This window comes from Mus caroli, chromosome 6 (assembly GCF_900094665.2).
Source record: "Mus caroli chromosome 6, CAROLI_EIJ_v1.1, whole genome shotgun sequence".
NCBI lineage: Eukaryota > Metazoa > Chordata > Mammalia > Rodentia > Muridae > Mus > Mus caroli.
In genome coordinates, this window is record NC_034575.1 from 120,708,364 (window position 1) to 120,722,593 (window position 14,230).

The following is a 14,230-nucleotide window of genomic DNA, read 5'->3' on the forward strand; positions in this document are numbered from 1 at the left end:
AAAAAAAAAAAAAAGAATTACACAGCCTCATGTTCAGCTACCCCTAGCTGTAGATATACTAAGAAACAGTTACATATTAACAATAATGTGCTCTCTGTGGATGTGCTTGAGATGGTAGTCTCTCCGAAGAAGAAAGAACTGACTCCCTTAAGACATCCTCTGACTCCCATACATATGCCATAAATGCACATGTACATTCATACCAACATCAATGAAAATTTTTAAAAAATATATAAAGACTTGAACATGTACTTTTGATATTCCTTGGGAAGGAGTNTTAGAACCATTCTCCTAGGAATACCTAGGGTGACTTTTTTATTTAACACAGGACCAGGAGTTGCTTGGCATTGCTCAGTCATTTAGTATTGATCCTTGTGTAAAACTGCCAAAGCCACAGATTTGGTACATTTTTCTCTTTGGCTGAAATAAATTTAATTCCCTTTGTAGACTTTAAGAAAATTCAAGGGTTAGTAAGATAGCTTAGTGGGCAAAAGCCCTTGCTAACCAAACCTGATGACTTGAGTATGATTGGTCAGTGAGAAACAAGAAATTACCAGTCTTTGAAAAAAACTGTAAAGAGTTCCTGTGTGTGGATGTGTGGATGTAGGTGCCCTTGGAACCCATATGGTAGGAGAGACCTGTTACAAGTTGTCTCTGACCTCCATGTGGATACTGTGACTTGTGTATGCCTGTACTCACATAATGTAAGCACACGGACATAAATAAGATGGAAAGTCTAGTGATGCTAGGACAGGGGGGTTGCTGTGTGTTCCATGCCAGCCTGAACTACTACATCAGACCCTGTCTTAAGTTATTTAATTAANAGTTTAAAAGAGCTGGGCAGTGGTGCACGCCTTCAATCCTAGCACTTGGGAGGCAGAGGCAGGCAGATCTCGGTGTTCTACAGAGTGAGTTCCAGGACAGCCAGGGCTATACAGAGAAACTCTGTCTCAAAAAANAACAAACAAGCAAAAAAGGTTAAAAGAGGAGTCACCCTTCAGGAGGCAGAAGCTAGCGCATCTCTAGTTCTAGGCATACAGCCAGTAAAGCCTTTCCAGGAGAGGTGACCAGATTTTGAAAATTAGTGATGGGCAAGACCTAGATTCTAAACTGATTTGTGACAGGTTTTAATGCTTTTTCTACTTAAAATTGTGTGTGTTTAGGTGCCCATCAAGGCAAGAAAGTGGCATTGGATCTCTTGGAGATGGAGTTAACAGTCCTTTGTGAGCTTCCTGATACAGGTGCTAGGATCCAAACTCCAATTCTCATGATTGAGCAGGGGGCACTCATGACCACTGAGCCATTGCTCCAGCCCCTTTTACTACACTCTGTGTGTGTGCCTGCATGCATGGAGGCCTGATGAGTTGGAGTGTGTTCCTTGATCACTTTCCTCCATATAAATTGAGGCAGGGTCTCTTGCTAAACCTAGATTTAACTCCTTTTGATAGTCTAGCAACCCATGCCATCCCCGACTCCAGGTCATGAGTCAAGATTATGGGTGAGCCACCCACCGGGAATCGATGTGGGTTTAGAGGTACCGACTCAGCTTCTCATGCTTGCTGACCATCTATCTACCCAGCCCTCTTCACTTTTCTTTCCCATCTTTCCTTTTTTCTTCTTTCTTTTTCTTCCTTTCCTTTCTTTTCTTTCTTTTTTTTTTTTTTTTAAAGATTTATTTACTTTATGTATATGAGTACACACTTTAGTTGTACCGATGGTTGTGAGCCTTCATGTGATTGTTGGGAATTGAACTTAGGACCTCTGCTTGCTCTGGCCAACCCCACTTGCTCCGGCCAAAGATTTATTTATTAGTATAAGTTCACTTTAGCTGTCTTCAAACGCACCAGAAGAGGGTATTAGATCTCATTATGGGTGGTTGTGAACCACCATGAGGTTGCTGGGATTTGAACTCAGTACCTTTGGAATAGCAGTAGGTGCTCTTACCCACTGAACCATCTCACCAGCCCTCTTTTTTTTCTTTTCTTGTCTTTCTTTTTGCTATTTGTTATTATTTTGGTCAGTTTTTTGATGCAGGGTTTTTGTGTATCCCTGGCTGTGTTGGAACTCACTCTGTATACCAGGTTGACCTTGAACTGAGAGGTCTGGCTGCCTCTGTCTCCTGAGTGCTGGGATTAAAGGCGTGTGCCACCATGCCTGGCTCATTTTATCCTTTATATATGTGTATGCATGTTTTTGTGTATTTGTATGCATATTTGCATGCAGGTCCTCTATGTAAGAAGGGGGTTTTGCATTGCCCAGAGGTGGAGCAATAAGGGCTCTTAACCCTTCACTGCTGAGCCATCTGTTCAGACTCTAAGCCTCCCTGTAATCTGATTCCTGAGTGCTGGGATTAAAGGCATGCATTACCATACCTGGCCAGAATTCTTTTTAAAAACTGGTATCTGTGTTTGAAGAGTGCTTTCTTTTCTTCCAGATGTTCCAAGTTATTGAGTGTCTCACAACCACCTATAACTCCAGCTCCAGGGGATTTGATCCTCTCTTCTGCCTACATCCACACATCCACACACAGGAACTCTTTACAGTTTTTTTCAAAGACTGGTAATTTCTTGTTTCTCACTGACCAGCCCACCGTTTATTATTCAGTGAGCTATCATGAATGTTCTTCAATCTTAGATTTATGTGGGATTGTCCCAGGCCTCATTTAATACCCAAATATTGATTCTAGGCTGGGTGTGGTAGCATGCCTGTGAGCCTGGGTAGAAAAGAGATGGAAGATGGAGGATCACAGTGCCAGCCTGAGGCTAGGGCTCTGTCCACATAGCTCAGCTTCCTGCCGGCTTAAAATCTAGCCGAAAAGTTTCTGAAGTGGTGTAGAATTGCAGTTTCATAGATGTGTTGATTGGAAATCTAGAAAAAAAATTTTTTTCCCAAGGAAAATGGATTTAAGGAATAAGGGAAAGGGAAAATGCTGAAGGGTAGCATGGCTGTTCTCAGGCATGGATGATCCTTGGACACACCTCTTTTCTAAAACTCCTTTTCTTTTTCTTTTTCTTTTTTTTTTTTTTGAAACTTGATAAACATTCTGCAATTCAATGAGATGCACATAAATTTTGTCATAAACATTTAAAAGTATGTTTTGGGGTGAGCCATACTGCTCAGTGGTTGTTTCTGTTCTATTATTTTTAGAGACTTTGAATAAGTAGTTCATACTGGCCTCAGACTCNAGCTTCTTGAGTGCTAAGATTATAGCACCGTGTCACTTTGTCTTGTCTAGACATTGAGGTCATGATTGTTAATTCTCAAACTATGTGGTCAGGTGCTGGACACCAGAATTTCATCAACTACTCTTGAGCCATTACTACCATTCAGTAGTTACTCATAGGTGTGATCTGTGGTCTGTCTCTTTTCAGGTAGAATGGAAGAGTCTCACTTCAATTCTAACCCATACTTCTGGCCTTCTATCCCCACAGTCTCAGGGCAGGTGAGTGATACTTGCTTCTCCCCGGTATTTATTTCAGCTCTGAGTAGTAAGTTCGTCATGCTGTTGTTTCTGCCATGTGGGAGCTGAAGCAGAGTAAACGCGTGTTTCACTGAGTCCGCTGTCACTGAGGGTTGCAGGGTGTGGGTCTGGCTCCTGTCCAGAAACACAGATATCAACTCCTTGTGCCTTGATCTTAAGGAAGACAGGGAGAAGTCCTTAGGGAACAGACAGAATCAGGTTTGCTCTTTCTGAAGAGGGCACTCCTCTTCCTTTTCTTTTAGATTGAAAACACTATGTTCATCAACAAGATGAAGGATCAGCTGTTGCCAGAGAAGGGCTGTGGCCTGGCGCCACCTCANTATCCCACTTTGCTAACTGTCCCTGCCTCAGTGTCCCTGTCCTCTGGCATCAGCATGGACACAGAGTCCAAGTCAGAACAGCTGACCCCACACAGTCAGGCATCTGTTACCCAGAATATCACAGTGGTTCCTGTGCCCTCTACAGGACTCATGACTGCGGGTAAGCACCCCTGCTCCCCTCCAATCTGAGGTGTTGATCTCCCATGATCAGTACCCCAGTCTGGAGGGCTCTGAGGACATGGGGAGTGGGGTATGTGTTTAATCCCTCAATGAGATTTTTATTAAGTGCCTACTGTGTACCTAGCAATGTGCTAGGCATTGTGGGGGATACAAAGAAGTAGAAGATGCGGTCCCTGCCTTTGAGGAGGTGACATTCTTTCCTTCTCTGAATCAAGGAGTCTCCTGTTCTCAGAGGTGGAGAAGAGAAGGGAGTCAATCAAGGGGTAAATCTCACTGTTACCGTGGGTACTGGGGACAGGGGTTAGGAAACCATTATTTTTGTACAGGGTTGGGGATTTCCTATAGACGGGGCTGGAGGGTGGTGGNGAGGGGTTACTTAGACANTGGTCTGGGGAAATGAGATAAATGACTGTCAGATGAACAGTGTGACCCCATCTCCCTTTTCTCCCAACCCCAGGTCCTGGTTTGGTAATCACATCCCCGTCAGGCTCTCTTGTGACCACAGCCTCCGCAGCTCAGACTTTCCCTATTTCGGCTCCCATGATTGTCTCAGCTCTTCCCCCGGGCTCCCAAGCCCTACAGGTGGTCCCTGACCTCTCCAAGAAGGTAGCATCAACCCTAACTGAGGACGGAGGCGGAGGTGGTGGTGGAGGTGGCACTGTGGCTCCTCCTAAGCCTCCTCGGGGCCGCAAGAAGAAGCGAATGCTGGAATCAGGGCTTCCTGAGATGAATGACCCTTACGTCCTTGCCCCTGGGGATGACGAGGACCATCAGAAAGATGGCAAGACCTACAGGTAGGAGCCAAAGCCAGGGGCAGGATGGGTTGAGGGTTGCTATTTGAAGTCTCCCCTATCTGTTTTGGGTCCTTCCCCGAGGCAGGCTCTGTGCTCTAAGCAGCTTTCTGCTTGAGAGCCATTTGCATGTCCAGGTGTCCTGTATTGTGATAGGAAGGTGGAGCCACTGGCACCTGTAGTTTCCTCCACTCCTCTTTAAAATATAGGCTTGTCATAATTCAGGACTAATTTTTCAATGACAAGAGAGTCTCTCTCTTGTAGTAAGGCTTCAGACTGGGTTCCAGACAATGTCTGCAGCTTTTTGTACTTTGTGTTTACTCTTTTCCAAGAGATCCTCTGGTAAGCACCTTACCTAATCTGTGTGCCATCCACCAGCTCTCGGGCTGTGTGGAGCACTGAACCCATCAGCCCTTGCATGGTTGGGATGGGAGGAGTAGGACACCTATAAAATGACTGTTTGGTCACTTTCTAATTCATGCAAGTCATTTTGATCCTCCACTTTTCTCTTACGTTGTCCATTCTAAAAAAGCACATGCATAATTGCATGTGGTACTGTGTACAAAGAAATTCCTTACTTTTTGAAAGTTGAAATATCTTAACCTCCTTGAGAGCTGTCAGGGTCCCTAGTGGGTTCTGGGCACTTGGTCCCAATGTAAGAAATGGGTTAACTTTTACACAGCTTTAATATAGACAGGGGCAGATTTGCATGGCTGGGAGACTGGTTCTGTCCTTAGTGTACCGAGATGGGCAATGTTGTTCCCATTTTAGGAGCGAAGGGAACTGCGGCACAGGAAATGGACAGAGCCTTGGGCTCATGGATTCAGTTCCCGGCTCCACCACGAACTTGCTGTGTGACCCTGGGCAAGTCCTTTTTCCCCTCTCTGCGCCTCAGTTTCCTCATCTGCAAAATGGGGAGAATTCTTTGTATGCCTCCCATTTGTTGGGAGTATAGATGAGATAATCTTTAAAATGTTGGGAAGTTGAGAAAGATGAGAGCTAATCATTATTTAGCATTATTTACTTGAATTGTATAGTTTTTCTATGGAGACGGTCCACAACTACACTTTTAAATACCTCTTTATACATGAAAAAGAGGGCGGTGTTGCTATGCAGAATATATTGAGCACTGCAGAATTCCAGCTGTAATCCAGAAGTTCATTGTAGCTTTATTATTACAGGTGTACCCCACTTTATACAATAAGTGTTCCTGGAAAATGTTTACATCATACCATATTATAAAGGTACCTGACAAGTTTGATTCATTTAAAGGCATTCTTTTATTATATCAGTAAATGAAAATCCCTTTAAACTTGGTTGTGTAGATACCTGGATTTTTTATGTATTTGCTTAAAGTGAGGCCATGTGACATGAGATGCATTTGATAACATGTTGAACGTGGAGGCAGACCTTCTGGTTGACCAGGGTCTTCAATTGTGCCAAGTTATTTTTTTTCTCCATACTAAAATTACTGTGGCTTTCCCAGCTGTGTATGAATATATACATGGATATGTCTATAGAGAACTGTGAACACACAGTTGGCAGGAAGCCTTCTGGGACCTTCTACTCCCAGTGTTTTGGAATTCTTAAAAGCCCCATACTTGGATGATTAAATGGAAGGAACCCTGGAACAGAAATGACTATATATAGTTGAAAAAAATTACTTCAGAAACTTAAAAGTCTAAAGTCCAAAGGGATCTTGTAACTCACAAAGAATCCTGGCTGGCTGTCTTCTCTGTCGTGCATTTGAACTAAAACAGAAAGAATCCCGGGTTTGGTGCATATGTACGTCAATCTGCCCATCGCAGTTGTCAGTAGCACGGCTGGGTAATGGAGAATCNGGTACTGCTACTGTGGGCAAATCAACTTAACTCCAAGTCTTTGTTCCCATCTGTGAAGTAAACGGGGAGGTCAGTCAGACAGTCCAGTGTGTGAAAGTATTTTGAGGGAAAATCAGAACATTTGAAATTGTTTTCAGCATTTTAGAAAAACCTGGGATAATAATTCAAAGTGATCATTGAATCCAAGGCCGCTAAATTGCATATCATTCTTAATGTATCTGATATGCATGGTGTCCATTGACGTAAAGAACTGAATGGTGCAGGGTGCTAGCTTTCCTTCCCCCCCCCACCCCCCCACCCCCGCCAGAGCTGTCCTGAGTGACAGTCTTAATAGCTAGGACCTTACAGTAAAGGACTCATTTGGTTTCCTAGAACTCCAGTGTTTTAAAATACAGGTTGAATATTCCCTGTTCAAAAGTGGTTAAGACTGGCTATTTTCTTTTTTTNTTTTTNTTTTTTTTTTTTTTTTTTTTAAGTGGCTATTTTCAAATTTTGGAATGTTTGCACATGTGCAATGAAATGCCCGTGGGAATGGGGCCAAATCTGAACATGAAGTTTATTTGTTAAGCTGGATGTNGTACCTTGCACACACTAGCAGTCTCCAGAAGCTGACACAGGAGGATCAGGAGTTCAGTGCCAGCCTGGTCTCTCTGCTTCTCAAAGCCAAAATAGAGTCGGCTGCTGTGGAGCTTCTGTGAGGCTGTTGGGTTTGCCAACCGGTCTCAGTCCTGGCTCAGAAAGGCATAGCTAGTCCCTCTNCTCCTCCCCAACACCCCATCCCCTTCTCCCTCTCCAAGCAGTGGCTCAAGCCTAGGAGCACTCTCCCTAACACTTTGGATCTCCTCCCTCTTTCTCTAAAGTTTCTCCAACCCATGGAACTGCTGGGATGTCTTGGGGCTGCCTGCTTGCTTCATGCCTAACTCAAAAAGGCACAACTTTCTTCTTTTTCATCTGCCAAGATTTACAGCCTGCCTCCCCTGTTTTTTCTTTTAGATTTTAGTAAAACTGTGTTCAGGCTTTAAGTAAGGGAAGATAATTCATTTATTTCAAATATACCTTGTTTAAATAGCCTAGAGATAGTTTTCTGCAGTATTTCTAGTGAACCGTGTTTGATTTCTGTCTGCCCCATGTAGAGTTCTCCACTTAGGAGGTGGTCTCAGTGCTTAGTTTTGGATATTGGAACATTTCCGGTTTTAGATTAAAGAGGCACAGCCTGTGCATTAATGGTCATCAAAGGTCAGTGCCTTTACCTGGCAGATGGATGTTCAGCCTCTGCTTGAATACTTCAGTGCCAAGACTATGGTGCTAGGTTAGCATTGTGGCAGCATTATAGCAAACAGCTTGCCCCCCTGGCAAATTGCTTATTTTCGGAGCTTTTGGGTTCGTTTTTATAGAATTAGAATACCTTCGAGATTATGTTGAGTAGAAACAAAAGGTGCTTAATTAAAAGCACCCACCTACCCTATCCCTGGCAATAGCAGCAGCAGTTGTGGTTGTCATGACAACCATCTGACCATCGTCATGTCATTGTACCCTTTGAGACTGTTGCCAGATTTTTGTTTTCTGTTTTGAGACAGGCTCTCAGGCATCCCAGGCTGGCTTGAACTCCTGCTTGCCCTGTCCCCTACTTCTTGGGTACTGGGACTATAGGCATGTGCCACTGTACCTAGCTTGCCAGTCTGTTTTCAGTTAAGTTTTTCATATTCTTCTCTAATTAAAGCTCTGTTGAAGATTTCTTTCTGGTTTCTTAACACCAGGTCTCTCACTGTAGTGCAAGCTGGAATACAAGCCCATCATAGTCCTCAGTCTAGGATTACTTTCTTCTTATAATTAACTTTCGTTCTCAGGGTGGTAGGATTTAAATTAAAATGTATGTCGGAGCTGAGGATACAGTTCAGTAGTAGAGCACTTTCCTGGTATGTGGCAAGGCCTAGGTTTGAGCCCCAGCAATGTAAAAACATCTCTTTATAAACAATGAACATGTTCTACCTGGACTGAGAAATTAGTTATCAAAGGAACTTCACANCATCAATTCGGTGTCATACAAGTAGCATTGTGTCCAGTTTCTGACCTCAGTCTTTGTAAAATACTTGTATCATTATTGGCTCACCTATCATCGATACTGAGGCTGCTAGCAATAATGCTGTTTTATTAATAAAAAATATTTAGTTTACCTTTTGATGGTCATGGGTGCTTGCTGGCTCTCCTAGAAGCAAAAGTTAATGTCATTTTAAAGATGAGACGATTGAGGTCTAGGCTATAGTGGGTAGCCTATAACTGAATTCCATTGGACTAGAGCTCAGNTATCTAGACCCCCATTGACTGATCTCTGCTGTGGTGTTTGGATGTCTCAATCACTGATAAACTAACCGGAGACAAGAGTTTGCTTCAGAGTTACAGAGTGAGTAAGAATGAAGACTGTTTATCACGTTACTAGGATTTTAGTGAACGCATCAATGTAGAGGCCACAGCAAATGATACTATTTTCTCAGAGGGAACTTGTTCTTTCTAGTCTTGATCTAGAGCTCTTTTCAAAAATTATGAAATGAAAAGAACACAGGAATCATCCCATACCCTTTGATGCCCAATTTACAAAGATGGCTTAATTTGGAGAGAGGCCTCCTTATTTCATGGTGTTGGATAGTATGAGGGCAGGAAGGATCCACTGGTTCAGGTGACCCGCAGAAGTGTACTCAGCTGCTGTGGGGTCATCCAGCAGATCCAGCATTGGCCTCNTGTGTTAACAAAAGGAAAGGTTTAGCATAGCACAACATTGCTTTTCAGTTCTTTTTTCTTGTTAAGACTTAAGGATTATAATCCACTCCTAACAGTTACCTTGGCCTGTTTCAAAAGTGGTTCTNACTTGATTGGCTTGAGGCAAGGGCAAATGATGAATGGAACATCAGGTACATAGAGGCTGAGAAGGGCTGGGAAAGCTTCCCCACCCCCACCCCCACCACAAGTAATTCTGGTACTTCCCATCTCCATCTCAAAGCAGGGGAAATCCCTGAAGACAGTTATCTGAGATGGACGCTCTCATCTAGTCAGCTTTCCTTCAGTAGTGAGTGCACGGGCGACTTGAAGACTAAGGGGGAAATAGACTTGGAGAAGGAATAGGAATTAATTGTAAAAGTTTGGAAACTTAACTGGCCTAATAAAATCTTTATCAGAGGTTCTCAAACTGTGAGTCACTTCCCCCTTGGAGGTCAAACTACCCTTTCACAGGGGTCACTGAGACCATCGGAAAACACAGATAGTTACATTATGATTCATTACCGTAGCAAAGTTAAGGTTATGAAGGAGCAAAGAAATAATTTTGTGGTTGGGGGGTCACCACAACATGAGGGAGCGTATAAAGGGTCAGAGCATTGGGAAGGTTGATCTGCAGTCACTCTGCTCATGATCTTTTTCTGCTTCATTTTGTATACTTAGGGTATCTAGTCATTTACCAAACATTTATTGGGTATCTCTGAGTCCTGGGCACTGTGTCTGTCAGCTTAGGCAATAAAGAGAAATAAGAAGCTGGGCTTGGTGGCACATAGCTATTAGAATCGCAGCATTTGGGAGGTAAGAAACAAGAGTATCATGAGTTCAAGGCCAGCTTGAGCTACATGAGAACCTTTCTTTAAATAGAAAGTTTCTAGAGCTTCCCCATGTAGTTGGAGCTGGAGATGAGCTCAGCTAGGTGGGCTTCTCTGGGCAGGGCTGAGAGGCTCAGCAGCGCCTCCTGCTGGGCAGGCTCTAATGTTGGCAGGGCTGAGAAGCTCAGCAGCGCCTCCTGCTGGGCAGGCTCTAACGTTGCGCTTGCTTGGCCAGGTGCCGGATGTGCTCCCTGACCTTCTACTCCAAGTCGGAGATGCAGATCCACTCCAAGTCACACACCGAGACCAAGCCCCACAAGTGCCCGCACTGCTCCAAGACCTTCGCCAACAGCTCCTACCTGGCCCAGCACATCCGGATCCACTCAGGGGCCAAGCCCTATAGTTGTAACTTCTGTGAGAAATCCTTCCGCCAGCTCTCACATCTGCAGCAGCACACCCGGTAAGGCTGCCTTACCCCTATCTAGGTACAAAACCTCCAAGGCCGTGCGGCCTGTGCCAACCGTTCTCTCCTTTGCCTTTTGAAATCTTACTTTTGTTATTGTCTGAAAATTAAACTCTGTATCCTAGCAGTGTGTATGGTGGGGGGCCTTGAAAATTGTGATTTCCAATCCCCAGTTCTGGAACGATTTTTGTGGTTTCTTTCTGTGTCTGTTTGGAAATCTTCTACAGAGCAGACCCTGCTTTTACTATATGCTTCAGTTCAGAGCCATGGTGTGCATTCAACTTCAGGTCCATGGGGAACAGGCGGTATTGGCCTATGTTCAAATTGCTATTTGGAAACAGGGTAACTGTGGTGAGTGTGTAACCTTAGGAAAAGGCCGAGGGTTGACAAGACAGTGTTGTAAGGTTACCAAGAGCCATGGGTTACAGTCTTCATCATCTCACTGCCATTCTAGCACCGACTTGCAGTCAGCAGCAACCTAGACATGGGTGTCCTCTTCATTAGCCTCTGCAGCCGGAGCTTTATTGGGAGGAGGGAGGGGGTGCTCTCATCCGTCAAGCAACATCATTTCACCCAGCAGAGAGCTGAGCCCATGGTGTCGAACTGCTTCCTCCTCCCCCCTTCCCTCCTCTCCTCTCCGGCAGGATTCACTCCAAGATGCACACGGAGACCATCAAGCCCCACAAGTGCCCGCACTGCTCCAAGACCTTCGCCAACACCTCCTACCTGGCTCAGCACCTCCGTATCCACTCAGGGGCCAAGCCCTACAACTGTTCCTACTGCCAGAAGGCCTTCCGCCAGCTCTCCCACCTCCAGCAGCACACACGGTAAGGGAGAGGGGCGGGCTGTTGATCCCGCCCCGCTGGCATGCCCTCCCCACCCCCGCCCCGGAGACACACAACCACCCGCATGCGGGGGGGCGGGGGAGAGACCTGGCTGGAGGTGAGACCTGGCTGGAGGAGGCTATAACTGGCAACAGAGAGAAAAGAAGTGGATGCCAAGAGAGTCTTTCTGGAGCACACAGTGTATTGAAAAGACACAGTGATTGTGTGATACTTTCCTGATTGATTAAAGACAGAGACAAACTTGGAACAAAGATGACTGTTTCCTTCGTTTTCCTNNCTGAAGATACCAAGCACACTTCTTACCAGATTTCTTCTCTGGTGCCNCAGGGCACCAGTTATAAATGGAAGATATAATCAGATGTAAGCTGGCACCAGCTTGGATACACTCAACTACAGCAAGCAAGATTCCACGGGATGCCAAGAGAAGAGCACAAAAGGAAACCTAACCTGAACATTCACACAGAGAACTGGGGACAAATGAAAAAGCTCCTACTTCATAAGTAGGATGCTTGCATTTACTCTGTCAATGTGGAGTTACTAGGGAGAAGGGAGTCTGACAACTGGAAGAGCTGATGGTTCCTTTGGTGATGTCTCAAGATGAAGTCCAGACTCCTAGCAATCGGCTGTCTCACCTTGTTTCTTGTGGATGTGATGGTCTCACCTGAACGNGGTCAGACTTGGAGTTTGCTGTCTTCATGTATTTGAGTCATTNATCACAGAAATGACTGTGAAAAGGAGCAGGTGTCGGTGCACCCTCATGTCTTGGGCTCATCTTAGTAGACAGAGTGCCCTATGGTGTTGGGGAAGAGGTTCAGTTGGTTCCAATCTCAGGATTTCCTGTCACTCAGGGCTTAGATTGGGATATCCCTAGGAATTTCCATGAGTTTCCACTAAGTCACTGTTTCTTTCAACAATCACTGTATNGTATTCTTTGATCACAGAACTACCTCTGGATATGATGGATGGCTCAAGGTTGAGGGACAGTTTCTGCCTGCAGGGTGGAAGCGAGGACGAAGTGTTTAGTTTTCTTTTTCCTTGTCATTGTGTTTTCCTGTTGTTTGTAAATGTTGAATGGTTGCTATAGGAGCAAGTTTGTATGTCAGATCATGCCCTGCCTGTGACCTGGCTGCTGAGCCCTCAGTCCCTCTTCTCCCAGCAGAATGAGAATCTCTTGAGCTGAGTGCTGTAGGCAGTGAGCAGAGATCAGGCACACAAACCACTCCGGGGCAAAGAGGAGCTGCCTAGAACTAGCCCCCTGGGCACATGCATCTGAGCAGCTTTCTTGGAAGGCAGCCTGAAGAACCTGAGTTCTTGTATGGAGCTAGTCTCTTAAGTGACCTTGCTCATGTCCGTACTCTGCCTCTTCTCGTCCTCTGTAGAATCCACACTGGTGATAGACCATACAAATGTGCACACCCGGGCTGTGAGAAGGCTTTCACACAACTCTCCAATCTGCAGGTAAGTGTCTGGGTTCCACATGAGACCTTGAGTCTGACACTTGGGAGTGCTATTTAGCTCTTACTGGGATTCTCAGAGTTTTTCCAGAGAAATAAATTCTCTTAAAATTACTGAGGTGAAGCTGGGCCTGTTAGGCGTTAGTCCCAGCTGCTTGGAAGGCTGAGGCAAAGGATCCAAAGTTTAAGGCCTGCCTATGCTACAAAATGAGTTCATGTCAGCCTGAGCAACATAATGATAACAGTGTCTCAGAATTTAAAAATAAAATTGTTGTAGAGTTAGCTCAGACAATAAAGTGCTTGCCACAAACATGAAGGCTTGAAATTGATCCCTCAGATCTTCTTTTTAAAAACAAAAGTAACATCAGTATGTATTTGTGGTTGCAGTGCTGAGAAGGTGGGCACAGGCACCCCCGGAACTCACTGGCCAGCCAGCCTAAACAGATTGGCTAGCCCTAGGCCACTAAGAGAGAGTGTCTGAGAAAACAAGGTGGGCGGCTCCTGGGAAATGACACCAAAGTTGTCACTGGCCTCTGAATTTATGTGCATCTGGACATACACCCAGAAAGGATAAGATGGCCCAGTGCTGAAACATACTTGCCATACAAGCCTGACTATCTTGAGTTCAACCCCTGCAGCCAATGCTGACTAGGAGAGAACCCACTCGGAAAAGTTGTCCATTTTATCCATGTGCCATGGCAGGTACGCACACCCACACATAATACATTCATGTGTATACACACACACACTAATAAAGGAGAAGAAAAGACTGGTTCTGTAGCTCACTGATAGTGCTTGTCTAGCATGTACCAGGCCGTAGGTTCAGTCCCTGGTACGTACAAAATGAGAACAAACAAACCAGAAAGCCAAAACCCTCAGGTAATGGGAACAGTGCTGTGTGCCTGGAACCAGCCTCCCCTGGACGCCATAGTAAGCAAGAAGAAACAAAGAAACAGCATCTGGAGAGGTAGCACTTAGGAGCATTGGCTGGTTTTGCAGAGGTCCTGGCTTTATGTTCCAGTACCCGTGCCAGGTGGCTACAGCTCTCTACCTCTAACTCTACTCCAGGGAATCCAGTGCCACTCTGGCCCCCAAGGCACCTGCAGAAATACGCTTTTTTGAGTCTTTGTTTTTTTGTTGTTGTTTTGGGGGTTTTGGTGTTTTGTTTTGTATTTTGAGATAGATAGCACTGCTGTCCTGCAACCTGCCATGTAGACCAGACTGGCCTCAAATTCAGAGATCTGCCTACACAAATATTAAAAAAAAAAAAAAAA

At 44.9% G+C, this 14,230-nt stretch overlaps 1 protein-coding gene across 10 annotated transcripts in view; it reads left to right on the plus strand.

The window, feature by feature from the left end:
* Znf384 (zinc finger protein 384) overlaps positions 1–14,230 on the plus strand; it is a 30,173-nt gene that overhangs the window by 12,863 nt on the left and 3,080 nt on the right. For 5 of the 10 annotated variants that reach the window (XM_029478586.1, XM_029478585.1, XM_021165232.2 and 2 more), the window contains exons 3-10: positions 3,372–3,442; positions 3,724–3,961; positions 4,197–4,244; positions 4,439–4,775; positions 5,544–5,636; positions 10,430–10,654; positions 11,302–11,484; positions 12,882–12,960. In XM_029478586.1, coding sequence (XP_029334446.1) covers positions 3,377–3,442; positions 3,724–3,961; positions 4,197–4,244; positions 4,439–4,775; positions 5,544–5,636; positions 10,430–10,654; positions 11,302–11,484; positions 12,882–12,960 — 1,269 coding nt within the window. In that variant the 5' untranslated portion in view covers positions 3,372–3,376. The remainder of the gene's footprint in view (positions 1–3,371; positions 3,443–3,723; positions 3,962–4,196; positions 4,245–4,438; positions 4,776–5,543; positions 5,637–10,429; positions 10,655–11,301; positions 11,485–12,881; positions 12,961–14,230) is intronic. The other 5 variants (XM_029478589.1, XM_021165234.2, XM_029478590.1 and 2 more) reach the window with 3 other exon arrangements.